The sequence below is a fragment of the Eutrigla gurnardus genome, assembly GCF_963514095.1.
Source record: "Eutrigla gurnardus genome assembly, chromosome: 2".
Lineage (NCBI taxonomy): Eukaryota > Metazoa > Chordata > Actinopteri > Perciformes > Triglidae > Eutrigla > Eutrigla gurnardus.
The window spans coordinates 6505448-6525640 of record NC_139916.1 but is presented as its reverse complement, the minus strand read 5'-3'; the positions used below and the strand labels follow the sequence as shown (position 1 = coordinate 6525640).

The 20193-nt window shown below is 39.9% G+C and overlaps 1 protein-coding gene across 2 annotated transcripts in view; it reads left to right on the top strand.

Annotated features, from left to right (window-relative positions):
* The window catches only part of ca16b (carbonic anhydrase XVI b), an 87758-nt gene that overhangs the window by 16565 nt on the left and 51000 nt on the right, over positions 1-20193 (top strand). For both annotated transcript variants that reach the window (XM_084039810.1, XM_084039811.1), the window contains exon 2: positions 4908-5012. In XM_084039810.1, coding sequence (XP_083895936.1) covers positions 4908-5012 — 105 coding nt within the window. The remainder of the gene's footprint in view (positions 1-4907; positions 5013-20193) is intronic.

The following is a 20193-nucleotide window of genomic DNA, read 5'->3' as shown; positions in this document are numbered from 1 at the left end:
GCACGCATGCAGCTGAAAATAGTACCCAACTGTTCACTCCTGCGCCGTATTGAGAGACAATGCATTGTTTGTTTTTGTCTTTTCATGGGCTTTATTGATTAAAAACAAAACTATATAATATTGACAGCTTAATATTTTACAGCCTGTCACTGCGGATGGGTAAAAAATGAATGGATGACTCTGAGTACGAGCCTATAGACTCCATTTAGTCCTATAGTCGTCATTTAAATGAATTTGAGTAACTGGCACTAGCCGTATATGGGGAGTCACAGAAGAGCCCCGAGATCTGCACATCTGACTGTTCCCTGATATGTGTTCTCAAAAAAAGAAGAACTAGATATCATCATGGGAATAAAAAAAGGGACCCGGTTTTCTATTTTTAGAAGTATTGTTTTATTTCTAGTGTTCCATTTTCTATTTTCAGCTTATATAAGCCAATAGGCGACTATTACCATATGATGCTTAGAGTAGTCGTTCTCACATGAATCACATTGGTGTGTGAAATCACATTTCTGTCACATCTGACTGTTTTTGCATGTTGATAATAAGCTAAGCACTAACGTTATTCATGGGAAGAATGAAGGCGTTACATTTGTGTTGATATGCATTTTCTTCAAAAGGGGTTCCACACAGTTAGGACAACAATCTCAATATATTGTTGTTTATTTGTTGTATTTTGGTCCCACACAGTTTTTAATGAGTCTGGATTCGACTATAATTAAGCAACCGAAAACAGAAAAAAATATACCATTCCAAAACCATTGTGAGCTTTTTATCTGCATGAAGCTTGAAGAAATGTGTTGCTTTAAACAACGTACCGGCAGCACTTAGTGTGTAAATCACATGGACAGGGTAAGTCGGGAGGCATTTGATAGCTTAACCATCCCCAAATAATCCTCCTGGTGACATAGACGTGCCAGCGTTGCTTCCCTTCACATACCTGATGTTAGCGCTGGTGATAAGATTGATATTTTAACTCCAGCCCCCAATGACTAATGGAAGTTAAACGCTCCTGTGGTTGTTGTTAGGCTGCTGTTTTTCAAGGGCTCTCAGGGGTTCTTGGCTTGTTGTTGAGTGTGATATTATGGAACAAATAGCAGGGCTTCATGGTGGTGTAGATGATTTAACTGCCCTCAGGGCAATGAAACAAGGAAAATGATTTTGTATGCCTAGGCATTGTACAAGGTGTTGTTCTGTAGGTATTTTGATGGTTTTTATTTCCTCCGTGCTTCCTGAGAACACAATCGTGAAATGCAATTGCAAAAACAAACAACTTATAGGCCGAACTGTCCGTATAGAGCATCTCATTTAAACGACTGGTTAACCTATGATTGCGATTGACTTGTATGTTCTGGGTTCAGGATTTCTGAATGTTGTTTGAATGCTGTGCCGCTCTCTTCAGTCTCCTTCAGGCCCAGCTCTGACTGTGTTATCTGTCTGCTCTGCTCTATCAGAGATGCTGTGGCTTTAATCCTTTGCCCACAGGGGACGGCTGACATGGATGAGAGTAAACTGTTGACATGGTGCTGTCTCCTATGCTTTCTGATCAAAGACGGTGCAGCCCTCCTGTTTCACAACCTGCCTTCAAATATGCTCCAAGTGTTTGCCACAGAGACGCCCTGCATCTCTGTTTCACACTTCACGTTAACCCCCGTTTTCTCTATCGCAAATTGATACATCTGATGATGATAAAACAGTCATTTATGACTTGACCCATTTAGCCTCTGTGACCTCCCTTCAAGCAATGAATTTGATTTGGAAAACACTGTGTAAGCGTCTCATACCATAATGGAGGGCCTTTTTTTTTGGAGACAGTATTGCGGCAATTTTAAGTGCAAGGAGAGACTTGGCTGTATATCGTGCTTAGTTTAATTAATCCTCAGTAATGATGCAACTATTAGTAAGAGCTGAGCTTGTCTAAGTGGCTGGAGGTGTGTGTGTGTGTGTGTGTGTGTGTCTGTGTGCATGTCAGAGTTTGACCGATACGGGACTTTTGGGGCCGATTATGAGTTGCTCAGCCGATATTCATATTTCGGAAAAGAAAAAAATGTAAAAAATGTACATATATATCTTGCTGTTTATGTAGTTTATAAATACATGCATTTTGTTTTGATAAGTGCTGTTGAAATAACACCAGGGGGGCGTGACGCGATGTGAATCACGTCATCACTGGCCAGTGATGCTGATCAACTCCAACTGCCTATTTAAAGTGTTTAAGCTCCGGGAGTCCAGGGAATTCTGCTGTTGTTCAGAAGTTACCTTTAACCTCATGGGACTGTTAACAAGTGTAATATGCATATGTTGTTATGGATACATAGCATGCACTTATACACTGAGGAAAGGCAACTCCTGCCACAAGTGTAATTACAGGTGTAAAATCATCTTTAAAATGAGCATAATCTCGATCTGTTTTGGTTGGATATATGATGTAATGTATATATTATTTGTATTAAGGTGCTGGAATGGTTGTGGTTGGTATAGCACTTTTGCTAATGTTGTTGGAATGAACCGATGCTGAAAAAACAAACTCATGAAGACACTGTTCTGTTTGCATTTTGGATGTGACATTAGCTGTATTGCATGCGTGTTTCTAAGGCTCTGTGAATATCTTTTTTTTTTTTTAAATGATGAACATACTTCAGAGTACAATTTGTAACCAGTTGTACAAAAAAGCTTATGATCCATCATGGATTATCTAAATGGATTCCCAAACTGTATTGCAGCTGGTAACAGTGATTTCTGCTTCCATTTAGAGTCTGGCAGATTGTCATCTCTGCTTGTTTTTGGTTTTTCCTGCCATTCCTTTTTTACACAGAAACAATCTGCCCACCCAATTGTTTGCATCTTTCTAGCAACAGGCAACCAATATTACCCAATGCATCTCTGGGTTTTGATTGCCACAGTTGGTTTTGGAATGCTTGAGGCAACACAAAACATTCTTGTTTTGCTTGAGCACCTGATTGACAATGGCTTCAGCCAGACATTTTGTTCCCTACTGGCATAGGCTGCATCCGTTGTGGAGCCCATTTTCCCCAATGAGTTTGATTATTGCAAGTCTGGGAGTAGGAAGTGTGTATGCTTAGGGACAATTTGTGCCTCTAGCATTCACTGCAATTTTGTTGACAATGTTTGATTTTTTTTTTTTTTAAGGGCAATTTGCCCTTAGAAGCTAGAGACACATCTGTGCCCAGAAGGCAGGGGCTGATTTTCTAAGCCCTAGTAAATGCACTGTCTGCATTTACTAAATTAAGTTTCCACATAGGATCTTAACAGGGAGGCTGTTGAGGCATTATGCTTATAGGGATGCAGCTATCAATTATGAGTGTTGAGTGTTCTTCATTGAGGACCAATTGTAAATAAACGAATTGGTTTAAATTGCATGAAGTGATCATATCCATCAAAACTTAACCCATGTAGTGCATTTCGGTGCCATATTACAACATTTTTCAAAGTCAGTCTAAACCGGCACATTTTTTTTAATGTTAGCCTTTTACTCTGCTATTGTCATCTAGTGGTTATTTGCACAACAATACGAAATTAAAATGATTAGAGAATATATTAGTAGTAAGTGTTTTCATTGCTTTTATTTAAAAGATGTTGCCATTGGTAGTTTTAATCAAGTATTCCACTCTGCTTAGAGTTGGCGTTAGGAAGTTAAATAGGTAATAATCGAAGCAATTTCAAAGAGAAGCAGACAGAAGAGTTTCTAATATGCGTTTAAAGGATAAATACAAATGAAAGCGATTCAGCAGCGAAAACAGGTTGAAAACATAAAGATAGACAACAACAAAAAAAGCCGGGTGTGTCTTTATTATTCACTGTTACAATCATTACAAAGCAAAAACAGGATCTTATATATACCTTCAGTAGCTTCCATAGCATAGAAGCACTGGTTAATGATGTGCATGGCGCTTCATATGCTTATATTCTGAGCATTTGGTTTATTATTTTTTTCCTTTACCAGCATAGCTGCTGCTGCGGTAAAATGTTTTGATTGATTGTAGCTGTAAGAGAGCAAGAGGCATCATGGGGGCTGAAGGAGAAGCTCTTGTTCTCTGCAGATCCCCGATGGTGATGATCATTACCACCCATTAAGGCATTGTGTCAAATGAAGGCTTCGGGGGCAAAAAGCAAGGGATTTTCACTTTGCACCAGTTCTGTTTGTGCAACGGAAATGTGTCATCATAGCCAGGCCAAGATATAAGCCTACGTAAAAGTTTTCTTTTTGAAAGTGTGATTCAGTCTCTCCCTGTCAGCACAAGCTGCAACGGCTTGAATTTAGCAGGAGATTTTATGTTTGTATTGAATTGAAGTATAGATGAACTTAAATGTGGTTTGAAATTATTTTTATGTTAGTACTGGATTTGCAACCCTTTATAGTTGATCTTGGATGACTCATCACAGAGACCTTCTTCAAGTCATTCCTGCAAAATGTGCGTGTGGGAACTCCAGTTTAATGGAAGAGTTTTTAAACCGAGAACAGTATTTGTTGCGACATCAACATACTCCTGCTGAAAGTTGACATGATATTGAGTTATTGCCCAGCCAGTGGAGATGGGGGATGAACCCCAAGTTGGACATATTGAACACCCATCCATCACCCCAACCTTCATACTCTCACATTTTGTGAAATTGCATTGAGGGCGCATCTCGTTCTGCATCGCCACAAAAAAATTGTAAATCTAATGTAACCTGTAAAATACAAACAATAATTTAACCCTATGGGAGACTGGACTGTGTATTCATGTTTTATTATCTTCTTTATATTCACTATGTTGCCGACTTTTACGTTTTCTCATACATTTTTAAATAGATTGTGGGATACGTTGCCAAAGTATTTGTTCAGGATGTAATTGAAACTTTTCTTCCCCTGCGGAGTTTCTCACCTCTATGTCTGCCTCCCACAGTTGCATCGGTTGGCCAACCTCAGAACGCTGGAGAAGAGAACCATGGGAGCACAGGCGTAATGAGGGAGAGGAGGGCAGCTGGTGACCCCTACTGGTCCTATTCAGGTGAGCTCCCATTTGAGGGATATGCATGACTTTTACTTGTTTATCTTGGCTGTATCTTGCCCATAATGTTATGTTACCCCATTTCCTCCTCGCTGCTGTTTGCAGAAGGGCTTAATTAGCATTTATATAAGGGTATACTTTTTACTGTATGTTTTAATTGCACTGCCTAATTTTGTTGTAATTAAACAAATCCACTTGAGAGAAAAGAGGTACAGCAAAGTGAGTGGATCTTATTTCTTTATCGAGTTTGAATATCATTTGTTGGATTGGAATGCATGATGAATGACTCATGTGCATATATAAAATATAATAAAAACTCTTTACAAAACCGAACGTCAAACCCATGGCATAAAGGACGATTATGATGATTATTATGTCCCATTGATTTGTGCAGTTGGCAGCTGTGTTTTGCAGACCTCCATTTGAGTAAAAGTATATTGTATCAGAAATACATTAGGCCTAGCTGTGAAAGCCTGGCTAGCTTAGTTGTTTTAATTCCAGCTTCTGTTAATGCTAATGTGCATGCTTTAAATGCCAACGTAAGTGGCTGGTCCCTCAGCCATCTACCTTAACAAATTGGAAACATGGACGGACGTGGCAGCCCCAAGTGAACAGTCAGATCTACGATCTAATGAATGATTCATTATATGCATTTGCATGCTCGTAGATATTCTCCGAGTAGAAGTATGCGTTTGTGTGTTTGGGCAGTGTGTTTTTCAACTGAACATGGCAAATTGATGTGCAAACACTGGAGTCTTTAAGGGGCAGCAGCTGGGTTTTAACATTTTGAAAGTTGTTTGTTAAAAAAAAAAAAAAAACGGATTATGAAATTATATTTCTAAATGTCAGTAGATTTGTTTTTTTTTTAACTGTAAATGTCATTTTGTATTCACATGTTATGCAACAATCTATATGCATTATCATTAAATTACATAACATTACACTCTAAAGGCTACCAACATTCGATTATTTGACCAATCAGATTTGACCGTGTGAAGCCTTTCCTTCCTGTTCCTTTTTAAATAGAGTTCCTTTTTTTTGTTGTGGCGAACAGTTGTGATAAGTAAACATCATTGAGAGCGCTGCTTCACATTAAGCTATGCATTCACACAGTGCAAACACAGCCCACTGTCGGCCATTGAGGAGCTCTCGTGGGAAATAGGGGTTATGTGCTTTGATCGAGGGCACCTCACTGGAAGAGCTCAGGAAGGGAGGAGCAGTCAGTTAAATTATATTTACAGATTTCAAGGTCCAAAAACACCCCCTAGCAAATAACCAACTTGGTCCCTCTACTCTCCGAGTGAATCACTTCTCTGGAATAATTGCACTGATGGAATATTTTGTCTTTCACACTCCTGTTCCTATGGTTTTAGGCAAGGAAATGCAAATTCGAAAAGAGTGCAAAGAACAGTCAAACGTTTAGGTCTCTTCATTTTTTCATGCTAGTGGTTGGTGTCCCACTACTGCTATAAAACTCTGCTGGAAACCATAATGCAAAATACTATTCATCATCAGGGTACTCACATTGCATTGTAACTGTCATTGTGTGTAGATCTTTGCTTATTCAAACTACCACATTTATCACATTCTCAAGCTAAGTATAGATTCTATTGGTGCCAATTGTATTCATGACGGCTTCTGTTTTATTTCCTAATTGAGACATCCGTTTTAATTTGGACTTGGCACATTTCTTCGCTGAGTTATTTTTATGGGCAGTATGACTTTTATCTGACAGAATGGTATGCATATTTATGTAAACAGTCGGAGCTGCAGGCTGTTTTAATACTGGCTAACATTCTGAAACTGTTGTGGGGGAATATTCAGCCTCGTGTTTGTGTGCAGAGTTGTATGAATGCTTAGCAAGAGGCGGGCTGGTAATTTGAAAAAGATAGTATCACAGTAGTGTTAAAGATTTTTATATAGAGAGGGTGAATACATGGCTAAAGATTGAGTTAGGGAACTGGCTCACATGGGTTGATTTTTGAACATTCATTTTAGTCCAATGCAGAGCACTAATTCCTACCAGTGAAGGCAGCTGGCTGATTGTAGTGAGAAAAGGGAAGCATTGAGGGAACACAGAAATGTCCATTGCTTTGGAAAGGTAATTAGTGGCTAAGGCTGTGAATAGGGGACAGACAAGCGTGCCTTAGCAGCTAAATGGTTATTAAGGGCATTTGCTCTGTGTAAGTGAGTGTAAAAGAAACGCACACAGTAGGCTTAGCCTGAAGCTAGAAGGTGCTGGTGCAAAACAGACTCCTGCTTTATGAGCGAGACACGCATAGAGTACACAACGTATAGGGAAGCAAATCACCGATTGTTTTCACACAGATTCACCACATCCTTCAATGTGTACGAAGGGAGAGAGCTCTTTGAAAAATGTGGAACATTTCTGCTCCCAAACTGGAGCAGTGGCAAATAGAGCTGAGTAACTATTTAGAAAGTTTCTTGAATCGTTAGTTTCGCTCCGAACAGATTTATCAGCTCTAAAAGTTTAAATGGATAGTTTTGTTTTTTTTAAATAATGAATAACTTTATTGCTAAATGTATATAATCATTTAAACGCTGGATAATATATGATCTAATGGTTTGAGTTTTTACATTATGAAATGATATTAAGGCAGTCTGCGTAGAAATAAATTATTCTGCAGTTGTCATGATGACAAAGACTGCGAAACCCATACATTTTACGCATTAGTCCAATGCATTGAGGGATGAGGCCCACAGTGCAATGGGAGCTCTTATCATTGCATGTCACCTTCCGTTGTTATGAACCTCATTGTAAGTAGCCTCGAAACCTGCATGCACTCTGAAATTTGATTAAAAGTTATTTAAGGCGGTGTGTGTTTGGTGTGTGTGTGTGTGGTGTGTGTGTGTGTGTGTGTGTGTGAGAGCATGGAGGCATTTTTCACAAGAGGGATGATATCATACTTGCCGTAAGACTCCCACAGGAACAGCGCTATGCATCATTTTCCCCCCTTTTTATATCTCTGCAGGTTTTCACATCTTCTCCGTTAGTTGCTCCGACTTCCTTTATCGGCCGTTTTATGGTTTGGACCAATATAGGCAGTAGTTTGCTTTTGATTGCACTCTTGTTGATTTATTGTTGTACTTTAATTACAGCATGACAGTTGGAGTACCTTCGTGCGCGTTTACACAAGCATTAAGCTTGATCTCCTCCCAACAGTGTGTAGAATGAAAAGCAAAAAACAGATAACAGCAACTCAAGTAATGGAAGTAGATATAGAAAATACGGATAAACGCCCAGAAGATAATCAACACAAATCCCCCCCCCCCCGCCATTATAAGATTTCATCAACCTGAATTAATGAATTTGCACGTCACCGGACTAATATAAAGCAATTATTCCTCATGAAAGATTTATGTTCTTGCTGTGCTCCTTGTGACAATTTATGACTTTGATTAGAAAAAAACGCTAACTGTGCATAATTGGAGAATTAAAAATGCAGGAAAGAGCACATGCCACTGTAGTCCAAAGCCTTTTGATGATATGGTAGTCTACCTCCACAAATGAATAATGTAGCTATTAAAGCGCTACACCTCCAGTGGTTCACATTTATAACTTTCTCCAAGCTCTGGGCTTTGCATTGATGGAGCTCTACCGCAGCAGTCATGGCTGTTTGGATGGAAGCCATCCTGACAAGCTGCTGTAGCCGCTGAAAGAGCCTGGGATTGTCTGATACGTGCGGATTATATTTCCCCTCAGCCCTGACTGTTTTATTCTACTTCACTGAGGTTTCCCGTGATCATTAGCAATCTTTCCACTCATGTCTCGCATAATGAAGTGAACGAGGTGTCATTTTCAATCAATTGCTATGTTGATCCAACTTAATTAGTACTTTAGAGGATACAAAACAAGATTGGTTAACTCACTGTTCTTGATTGCCAGGGCTGTTTGTTTTGGCTTTGAAATAACCTTCAATTCTACTGCTGCAACCACTATTTGCACTTTTGTGTATTTGTTGTAGCTTCAGCTTCATCGCATTATACTCTCCTTTTTTTTTGGTGAAAAATGCATAGCTAAAATGTTATTGATACGGTATTCCCAGCGTTTGAGAAAACGCGTCAATCATATATTCTTCAATTGGATATTTGAGCTCATAAATATAATCTTCATTGAGACACAGTTTGAATGAATTCACAACAGGATTTTAAGGCTTTTTCCCCCTCTTTGGGTCTATTTCAAAATGTGACTATGCCTTTCAGATCAGCTAGTTTGTTTTAAAATGTTAAACCCTACAATTCATACAACCTTAAATTGGCAGGGTGCTTGTGAAGGCAGTGCGCTTTGTCTCTTGCGGCTCGACACCCCTTACAAAGACTGGAGGGAAAAGAGCAATGCCATGTTGTCATGGTGCCCGACAGAAGGAGCTCTGCCTCCTGGAGTTAATGAATCGAGAGGAGGATTGCTCCCGGTAGACCTCCATGTACGAGAAGTACTTGACTTTAAAGCAAAGCTCCCTGAATATGAGGCTGTACAGGGGGTACGCATGGAGGAGTATGGGGCATATTATACAGGGGCATGGGGACATATTCCTCAGGGATGGAGATAAAAATACCAGCCTTTACATAGGTTTTCTTTTGAGTTTGTTGGATAAGAAAGATGGTGGTGATTGCAAGAGTTCCGGTGATGTTGGCACCCTCCCTGAACTACTAAGACGGGCAGCTGGAAATCACAGTTGAATGTAATTTCATCCAATGCAATTACTTTGTGCTGCGCTTTTCAGAAGAAGGGGGCGTTTCAGCAATCATTTTTGCATTACCCAGTTGGATGTATACATTAGTAGGTTCTTGGGTAAAAATAGGCTATCACTATGCAAACCAGCCACGACCACATTCACAGTCTAGTCCAACCTTGAACAGCATTGATTCTTGCTTCTCTAACTGATGCACCCAGTTTGCTGGTGGTCACGCTTCGGTTCCAAACCCCCAAACCATCACCTGCTCACACTTTGCCAAAGGGACTGTTCATTGCTGGCTTTCTGATGTGCCACTTGTCGACACAATCAACGCCACCGATTGCAAAAATATGTATGATTTGCATCACGTTCATTGCTGTGAACTCGTCTCCTAAAATCTTCTAATCTGTAGAAGTATTTTAGACCCCCCCCCCCCCTCCCCTAAATGTTTCTTCATCCCCCATGTTAAAAGTAAGGTAATGTCATGTTAATGCAATGTTACATCATGTGTCATCTAATGTTGTTGTTTGGCCATTTTTATATTTTCTGTTTACTTTGACGGTCATGTTATGAGTGAGAAAATGGCTTCAACTAACAATACAAACTGTTTTTACAGTTTGTGACTTTTATAATCTGCAACAGTAAAATCCATGATAAACACCTAGATTTTAAGCAGGTTTTAAATAAAATTGCTGATTCTTCTGTTCAGGGGATGGGTTGCTTTGACATACAGCTATTAAATGAATCAATGTGTCACAGCAATTCTTTTGAATTTGCGGTCCAGACTTTTGCTAGGCATCTGATATCTGACTGTTTTTAAGGGGAGATGATTGAATCAATTGTTGAAATATTAATGAGACAAGTTTTTATATATATTTTGAGTAAATGAATGGTATAGTAATATTAACCAGGATTTCAAAAACAATATTTAGAATAATTATGACAAACTTAAATGAATAACAAATTCATATTTTTAGCAGCTAACAAATAGATAACTCACTCAAAGCATTGTGAATTACACTTTTGCTTAACATAATAAATCGAAGGGTTAGTGCAACTCTTCACGGGATTTGAAGGCAACACACTCTGACAGGGTATGAGGAGTGTCAGACACCTTCAACCATTATTTTTTTATGCAAGACCGCACAATGTCAACGGCATAACAAAAATCATTGCCAGTTTGACAGGTGTTTAGAAAAGCAGCAACTTTATCACATTCAATCCCTGGATTGGCACCTCCTGGATTTTATAAGCCCTTTGAGGCATATGTGTGATATTGGGCTGTATAAATAAATTTGACTTGTCTTAACTTGTACTCCGTCTGTATGATAAATTTGTGTTGCACTAAAGAATGGTCGTTTATTTTTAGAATATGGATTCTGTTTATTTACAGTGTTATTCTTAGGAACTTTTAAACTTTGTTGTGCTCATCCTGCAACATTCCTCTACAGCCTCCTGTAGCTGCGGTGCTTCCTTGACTTGATTAATGTCTTCCTCCTGAGAGAACACAGAGAGATTCATCCGTCTTACAAGCCCGCATTTATAGTCACAGTCATTGTCTGTGATGATGGAAGCTTAACACAACATCATCTATATTCCTCCAGCCTTGCTGGTGTGTTGTATCCACGTGTAGTTGTACCTGCACTCATTTTGAGAAAATGAGAGGTGCAGGAACACTAATTATTAAAAATGAATTTTGCCAGGGCCCAAGCTGACTCATTATTCATCTTAGTTATTGCTAGCAGTTTGGATCAGCCTTCGTGTGCCAGAATTGGTCCATTTGTCTCTGTCAGGGGTGGGCCCTAGACAGATGTGCCAATATGGCTGCCGAAGTTCTGTGCTGGGGGAGAGGCATCTTAATTCTCCATGATGTATCACGCTGGCAGCAACCAATTTAGCACAATTGAGCTCCAAATCATCTTACTTCCCACTGCTTCTGCCAATCTGTTTCCTTTCTCTAGATGAGGTAAATATATTAAGGAGTGAAATAAATTAGGGCTTCCCACACCCTGAACAAATACTGTATCTGCAAGGGTTTTTTTGGGAGTTGATTGTTTGCATTTTGTATGTGGATGTCAGTGCCCTGGAGGTGTGCCATTAGGAAACATAAAGCTAAGGCCTAATACACAGGAACCACAATAAATATAGCCGATTCTTCTGCTTTCCCTGTTTTGAGCAGATTGATGTATTGGAGGGACAGGTTTGTTGTGTAAACCTAATTAATTCAATTCCAGGTGTCACATGGTGTTGGTTTGCCTTGTGGCAGCATATTAGGCGTCGTTGGTGGCTCAGGTCCAACATAATGGATGTGGACATGCTTGGCCTGCTGGGATTTCAATATTGAGGAAGTGTGAGATTGCCGGTCCACAGGTTTCCTCCCTAATGTTGTTATGCTGATGAGCTGGAATGAGCTAGCTAGCAGCTCAGCACATTTTTAAATTCATAATCATGATGACTTACTTCGTAATGAGTATATACCCCCCCGGAGGTGAGGAGCTAACTACAGGGGGCTAGGCGGTAATATTGGCATAATGGCAGTGTTGGAAAATGTACAATGCTTTGCTTAGATTATAAAATAGTGTGGATGGATAAGCATATGTTCAAATGCTGAGAGGTATGTTCCCATTAAATTCCATGTGGACGTGCAGGAGACTGAGTAGTAACTGTATAGAAGCAATTGGTGTGATTTAGTGCTACATCACTTCTTAGATCACTGACGTTTCCAGCTTTGTACGATTGTTTATTCTGTGCTACTATCTCTAGTCTACGAAATTACACTGCTAACTATCGATTCCTGTCTGGAGTCTAAATTATAAGGACACTTGCTGTGTAAACATGTAGTCATTGTTGTCCCTGCTTAGCTTGCAAGAACAACTGCAACAGCGAAGAATAATGGCTGCTGAGGGGGTGAGCTGAGGTTAGAGAGGGCTATAGCTCAGAGTGGTTCGAACCTTATTTCTGTACTGTGTTGTTTTGTGGGCCAATGGCGCCTGCGATGTGGGTGTCCCAAATATAGACCTGAATATCAGGTCTATAATGCGGTTCATCAGTCACGCTTATACTGGATATAGCCCATACTTGAACATCATACAATCAGAAACAACCTGCATCATTATCTTTCCTGCAAACTCTCAGACATTTATGTTAATTTAGGGTGATCGAGCTTCATATTTTCACAGTAGCAGGAAGGAGGAAGATCGCTCAGCCCCGTCATTCTTTGTCTTGTAGAGGCTCATGACTCATTTAAGTGGGAGCTCATATACCTGCAAGGGGTAATAAATAATGTAGATGTATCAAGAAATTATTGGGGTAGAAGTTTCTGTGTGCATATTGCAAGAAAGGTTTTAAGCTCTCACACATTTTAGAATAGAAAACTACCTCGCTGGTTTTCTGTTTTTAAAGCTGAAAATGACACGTTCCATTCAGCAACAAGGCAGGTGTTTTAAAATGGACATTTGATTGTATTAGCATCTGTAATCCTCATGTTGGAAACATGTTGAGTCTGCTAATGTGTCCAATATATAAATGGAACTATTTCCCTACGTTTTGCCTCGAGCAGCAGAAGGAAAGTGTGAGGGTAGAGGACCACTCAGACAGTCACCCGTGTGCACACCAATGCCTCGGCCGTATCTGCCATTAGCTGCTGTGGGAAGTTCATAGTTGCATTTCATTAAGGTGGCACTTACAGTAAGCTTGACTTGGTGCAAGTGTCTGTTGGAGAAATGCCTAGAAAAGATGCAACAAAGGGCATCAGTGGAGGGGAAATTGAGAATTCAAATTTGTACTTTTTAACTTTTATGTTGTATTTTGATGTCGTTGCCCAGTGGAGACCTGCCCACAGGAGCTTTAATCATGAAATTAATTTCAACGATCTTCCCCAGCTTTCCTATTTCCTCTGGTGTCAATTTTATTTTCCTGTGTGCGAGCTTCCTCCTCCCTTCTGTCCTTTAATTTTCTGTCCTCATCTATCTTTCCTAATGCTAGCTGCATCTCAATTCTGAGCAGGGGTTTGCATGAGGATGCTTTGGGGGTAGTCAGGAGGGTGAGACACGGAGTGGATTAAGGCTGGATTTAAAATGGCTGCTTGCTGCGCTTAGCTCAACACTCATTGGGGATGTGGTCATGTGTCAACCTCTCTCTCTCTCTTTCTCTCTCTCTCTCTGTTACATTTGAATTTCTTCCACGTTCTTGCCTCTGCATGTCTACAGATTGACACATGTACCCACATATGTGCACACTCTCCCACTTTCAAGCTGTGCGATTGCAAGCAAAGGATGACTGTGAAACCACGCAGCAGATTTAACTTTGTAGATCAAGGCTTCTCCACGCGGCCAATATAATAAATACACAGTCTGTTTAGTTCAGGTCAGTGTGCACATTTCTCACACTATGATTTTGACTCTTCTGTGTTCAACTGCGATCTCTGCAGAGAGCCAGTGGAATGCACCTATTAAATGTAGGACTTTGTGACCTTTCCTGAACACCCTCATCTAAACTTTTTCCAACCAAACACTGATCATTATAAAAGTCATTTTTCACATTTTTTTCTTTTGTTTTATTTTTACTCTGTCACGTGGGTTTTTACTTTCCCTTCCATGCATTTGTGAATGCATCTCGCTAATTTGCATATCAATGTAAACTGCAACGACTTCCAGTAGTATTTCTAGGAAAAGCTATAATAACCTCTCACTGTCGTTGTCATTGTTATTTTTTTTTTTACTTATGTTGGTGGATCTCTGTCATTGTGTGTAAGCCTGTGTTTGTGAATCTCTGTTTCAACTAATAGAGAAATAGAATAGCTCATAAGCCTCTGGAAGATAATTACAACGTTAGAGCCATGCCAGGATCTCTGTATCAGTCCCACACAGCCTGATCTCCACATTGTGACGAAACATGAAATTCTGCTTTTGCTCTACACCCCCTCCCCACGCCATTCTCAATCTGTGTGCAATTTAGGAAGGATTACTGACACATTTGCTGGTGTAAAATTGGCATTGTATGACCAAGCACTTAAAATAGTATCTCCCACAAAACAACATATACAAGCAGACAAAAAAAATAATACCAGATCGCATCTGAGGGTTTCATTTCTACCTGCTGACTGTAGCTAATGGGCTGCTTATTGGTGACCTCATGCTGTTGCGCCCATCCTCCTGCCGTTGCATCGTCCTTCAGTCAAAGGTGCTTTATGTAAGAATGGTGACACAATTGGTTCTGTAATGTTTTGGATGCGTTTGCCATTTGTAGCTATGCTAGCTGCAAGAGGGATGGCACTGCCCAACTGCCTGTTCCAGCACTTTGGTCCAGACTTTTGGATGGATTGCCATGAAAGCGTTAACTTATCCAGTCAAATGGCTCCACATCTACTTGATGGATAAGCACACCATTTTGTACAGACGTTGGTGGTTCTCAGAGGGCACATCCTAATGACTTTTCCTCTGAAGCCACCTGCAGGTTCACATTTGTGGCTTTGAGTGAAATCTCTCAACGACTGTTGTATGGGTTGCCATGGAACTTGGCATACACAGTAATGTGGCCCCCAGGATGAAATGTAATCACTTTGTTGATCTCTTAACTTTTCATCATTTGTGACTACACAGACGAGAAATAACATTCAGCTTCAGCTGTACTATACACTAAAGCGTTATTTGAACTATGAGGAAATGGAACATAATCTAAACTTTACAGTCTTCACTTATACCCAATTGGACTGAAATGATTTAAGGACTCACTTGCTAGTGAGTTGAGAAAGTGGTCGCGGTGTGCTTTCTCTAACAGTCAGGTGTGGAAGTTCAGCTTAGTTCCTGGAGCCAAAGAAGAGATAATTAAACTAATGGATGTAGCTGCTTAAACGGAATGAGGGTATGGCAGCTCGGAGAGAGGTGATGGCTTAGAGTGAGATAAGGTGCTCACTGAAAAGAAGCGTAACAATAGGAATAGATTGAAAGGGCGATGTGAGAAATTAAAGATTGATTCTGTTGTATTTTTGCATAGGTTGAGTGTGGTTCAATCTAGAGAAGCAAATTTGCCGTTTCCTCTGTAGACCAATGCTTACATAAATGCATATTGTGCAGATGTCCTATTGCATTATGGTATCTTATCTGCTTCACCCTCAGTGCTTAATCCACATCACAATAACTACTGAATACTCACTAATTATTCCTTAATATAATATTGACTGTGATTTGAATGCGATTGCTATTTCTTATATTACCTCCCATCACACGACCAGCTGCAGGACATTTATGAGTGGCGAGGTTGGCGTCTGTGCTTCCGACAGCTGATATGAAACAGTTGCCCTTGGACATTGTGGAGTAATGTAGCGTCACTAATCAGTGTTTCACTTTGCCGCTCTACAGAGGAGAGATCTGTGTTCTGCTCGGCAGAGTGCTCACCTCTCCCTCCTGTTTACAATTAGCAAGAGATTTCCTTCGCACTGATGCAGTGTTGGATTGGTCGCAATGTGCACTGATCTACAGACAGGGCAAAACCCCAAGGAAAAAAAAAACATATACTCTTTTATATTGTGTGGAAAAACTTTTTTTACTGTGAAGTTTAACTCCTATAGCTTTTATTTACTTGCTTTATTTACTTCATTAATGCGAAACACTCTTCTCGAACTGCGTCATTACAGACATACGGTTTGGAATCCTAAGTTAAAGTAAGAACATTAGAGAGAACTCATTAGAGTTTTCTAAGGTTGTAAAATTCTGTGTAGATATGAACGTTTGCTCTGTTAAAGGGAAGGGAGAAATCATGAACAAAGACTATAATGGTATGATTTCATTGGGCATTCTTTTTCGATGTCATGAATTATTTCTTACCTCCTTTTCAAACGGAATTCTACTCAAGGTTATTACAGGAGGGTTTTTATTTTGATTGGGCTACTTGACATTTGGTGGAATAAACGGAGTAAAAAGGTAAGTAAGTAAGTAAGGTACAGTCTGAGAGCACACTTTCCTGATATAAACTAGAAAAGTGCACTCAGGAGAGTGCAGATCTCTGCTGAGTGTGTCTGCAATGACCACCACTGCATTGCGTGATTGAATAAATACAACCTAAAATTGGCTACCACCCATGGGCTAGATGTAGAGGTGTAACGATTCATTCGATTAATCGATGAATCGATTGTCAGTCCTAATAGATTCTACTAAATCGATCCGCTAAAATAAATAAATAGAATGAATCGTTTTGGCTTCAACAATAATCGATATAAATGCATTTAATCGGAAGAATCGTGATTCTTACTTATGATTAATGTTTTAATACGTTTAAGACACTCTCTCCCCTGCCAGCATGTAGTCTCCTGAAAATGTTCAAAATAACTGAGCGATGTTTAATTACATTTTTGTATTCAGCACAAAATATTATGCAGGACTACTTTTTTATAGACTAAATATGTTATTTTTTCACCTTTCAGAAGAATACCGATAGTCTCACTCGCATTATTGCATGTTTATTTCATGGATATAAATACATAAATACTTTGGTTACAAGTTACTGAATCGAATCGTGGTTTACTGAATCGAATCGAATCGTTAAAAAATGTTCTTACCAATAGCACTTTGATCATAGCACTGTTGTTCTTAAGGTATCCTGGCTGAACAGCAAATACTTTACTCAGACTAGGACCTTATTTTTTACTTATTGTAAGTCGCTTTGGACTAAAGCGTCGGCTAAACGCCCTAAATGTAATGTAAATGAGTAAGGTGTCACAAAACACATCAAGCAGCACTATATGCAGGAAATCAGCTTGAAGTTGTTGTATAAGCCATTTCATATAATCTTGCCAAAAAAAACTCACCAAGCTGTCTGCAAGCTTAGCAGCAGTTGAGCAATGTGTGTATTGATAGTTCTGTTAGCTGTTAAAGGAAAGCCGAACACAAGTACAAGTACGCAGCAGAGTATGTACTGGTAGTTCCGTCAGCTGTTAGCCAGACACGTCGTCAAAAAAAACACTTTGGGCCGCAGAGTAGCAAATATGGGATGGGAGATGCACTCAGCTTCGCTGCCACAAACGGCCCTACCCGGTGACAGTTAAGAGTTGTGAGTGAGGAGTCAGCAGGCACTCAATGACAGTATAAAACAAGCAATAACGGTTGTTTTGAGAACGTGTGAGTCAACCACGAAAGGTCCTTGAGCACACAGCCTTAAATGGCCACCCGCAATATTCATGAGGTTGCTGCAGCAGAATGCGAGATTAGCTGTAGATAGATACAGAGGTGCACACTCACTCACCAATGAATGAACATGCACACACACACACACACACACACACACACACACATGAATGGCCGACCTTATGATCCTACTTGTGGAGATAATTATTGAAAAAGGCTTCATACATCACTTAATCATCCCAAGATTCTCTTTTTTTATTGTGACTGTTTTAGAGTTGCCTGCATCTACTGCATATTTGCCCATGGTATTGGATACCATTACATTGCAGCATTATAAAAATGCCATCATATGCACACATATCGCGCAAATAGATGTTTCCTCTTCAAGTGTATTGCAACATTGGGCAAATGTATTTCTTTGCCCAAATGCAAGTAACTGGGCAGTTTTTCACCAGTACAGTTTGGTCATTTGATCACATAGATTAATCTTTATTATAGGCTTTGTATGCTTTTGGATATGTCGAGCTTGTTTGTGTGGAGGTCATTGTTTGAAACGGTGTATGCACAAAAATAATGAACAGATCTGTCTACTTAAAATGCTAGTTTTTATTACCAATGTCCAGTGAGTTGAAAGTATTAGACAACTAATACCCCTGTTCTTCAGCTTCCGTCACCTCACTCGTTGTGTTGCACCTTTTTTGCACACTTCTGCACAAAAATGTTCATTATATCTGCTTTGGCTGAAATTGAAATCACAAATCAACTAAACACTAGTCTCAAGTAGATACATGGTCCATAGAGTGAGTAATCACTCATTATTGCAATTTGCTATCCAACAAATTACTAAATGTTTAAACATTGTAATTCTGTACTACTTACTGGAGGACATACACTTGAAGAGACCACTACATGTGGTACACTTGAAGCCCAACCCACTCATCAAAAAGGGCTGTAGCCTACAAAAACCTGTTCTTACTGGTTTTTATTTGAGAAAATGAAAAGGAGGAAATCCACATAATCAGTCGCCTGTGGAGATTCCAGCCCATGGTAATCTTTCAACGCCTTATTGTAGGCAACTTTTTGAAGACGTTTCTCCTCTCATCCAAGAGTAAGGGTGAGTATTGGCAGAAACCTCACGATACGATACACATCACAATACTTTGGTCACAATACGATGCATATCACAATATTGCGATATAAATAAAGATGAAAACACAAGTACCTGTATATGTACATCAGATGATATTGATCAGAGGACAAATTGAGTTAAAACTATTTAATTCAAAACAGCCTCTCCATTTTATTAATTCTCATGAAATTCACTGGAATAAATATTGAAAATAAAATGAAAAAGGATAAAGCACTGCATTCACAATGCGTCTAAACATATATTGTATTGGGCGGCAAAGTATCGCGATATATTGTGCCGTATCGATATTTTTACCCACCCCTATCCAAGAGGCTTCTTCAGTTCTAACTGACTAGTTGGAGTTTAGGTATTTAACCTCTTGTAGGGTCATTAAAACATGAGAGGCATGTGACTCCGGGACCTACCCCAGCCCTCGAGTGGAACTTGAGTCGTTGGTGGGGGCAAGTGGACTGTTCTTATGGTTGTGAATGATGGGTCACCTGAGAGTCGTTGACCCATCCTGCCACCATGTGAGTTGTTAGGGTCGCATGAGTCCGAGTGTGGATAGTTATCAACAGTCAATACATTTTCAAAGTCCCAACATCACCCAGACCAACTGATAAACTCTCATACACTGAGCGTTGAGACTAATGCAGTGGGCTCTTATCACCCGAGTCATGTCCTCCGTCTTAATTATTTTGTGGACATTTTGTGCGCAGACATATTCTGCAGTCTACAGCTGTTTAGATCTGACAGAGCGGGCTGTCCACCTGCTGCCTCTCCTCCAATCACCTGCCTCGTCTGTCGCAGATCAGCAGCTGTGCTGTGAGGCAGAACGGAAAGACAGGGACACGTAAGAGGGTGAGCACGAACGGAGCCCATCTCGTCTTCCTCCAGCATGCAACACAAGTTACTTGTGTAACACCCATTGTATTCAAGAATGGAGGTGTGCAACTCTGAATATGTCTAACAGGCCTGAGGGTATTGACTTATGCTGCCTGTAAGCAGGACTGTTTTCACATTCAAACTAAGGGTTCAGTCGGGTTCAGGCATCAAATATGAATGTAACAATGCGATGCATTGTCAGATGTATTGTGATGATTTTGACAGGTCTTGCTTCATCTTTCACACCACTCTTTAGCAGCAGTCGTTCAGTAGGTGATACAAGTCAATGAGAACAAATATGAATGTTTCATTGTTAGATTTATTGTGTATAGTCCAGATATCATTCAGAG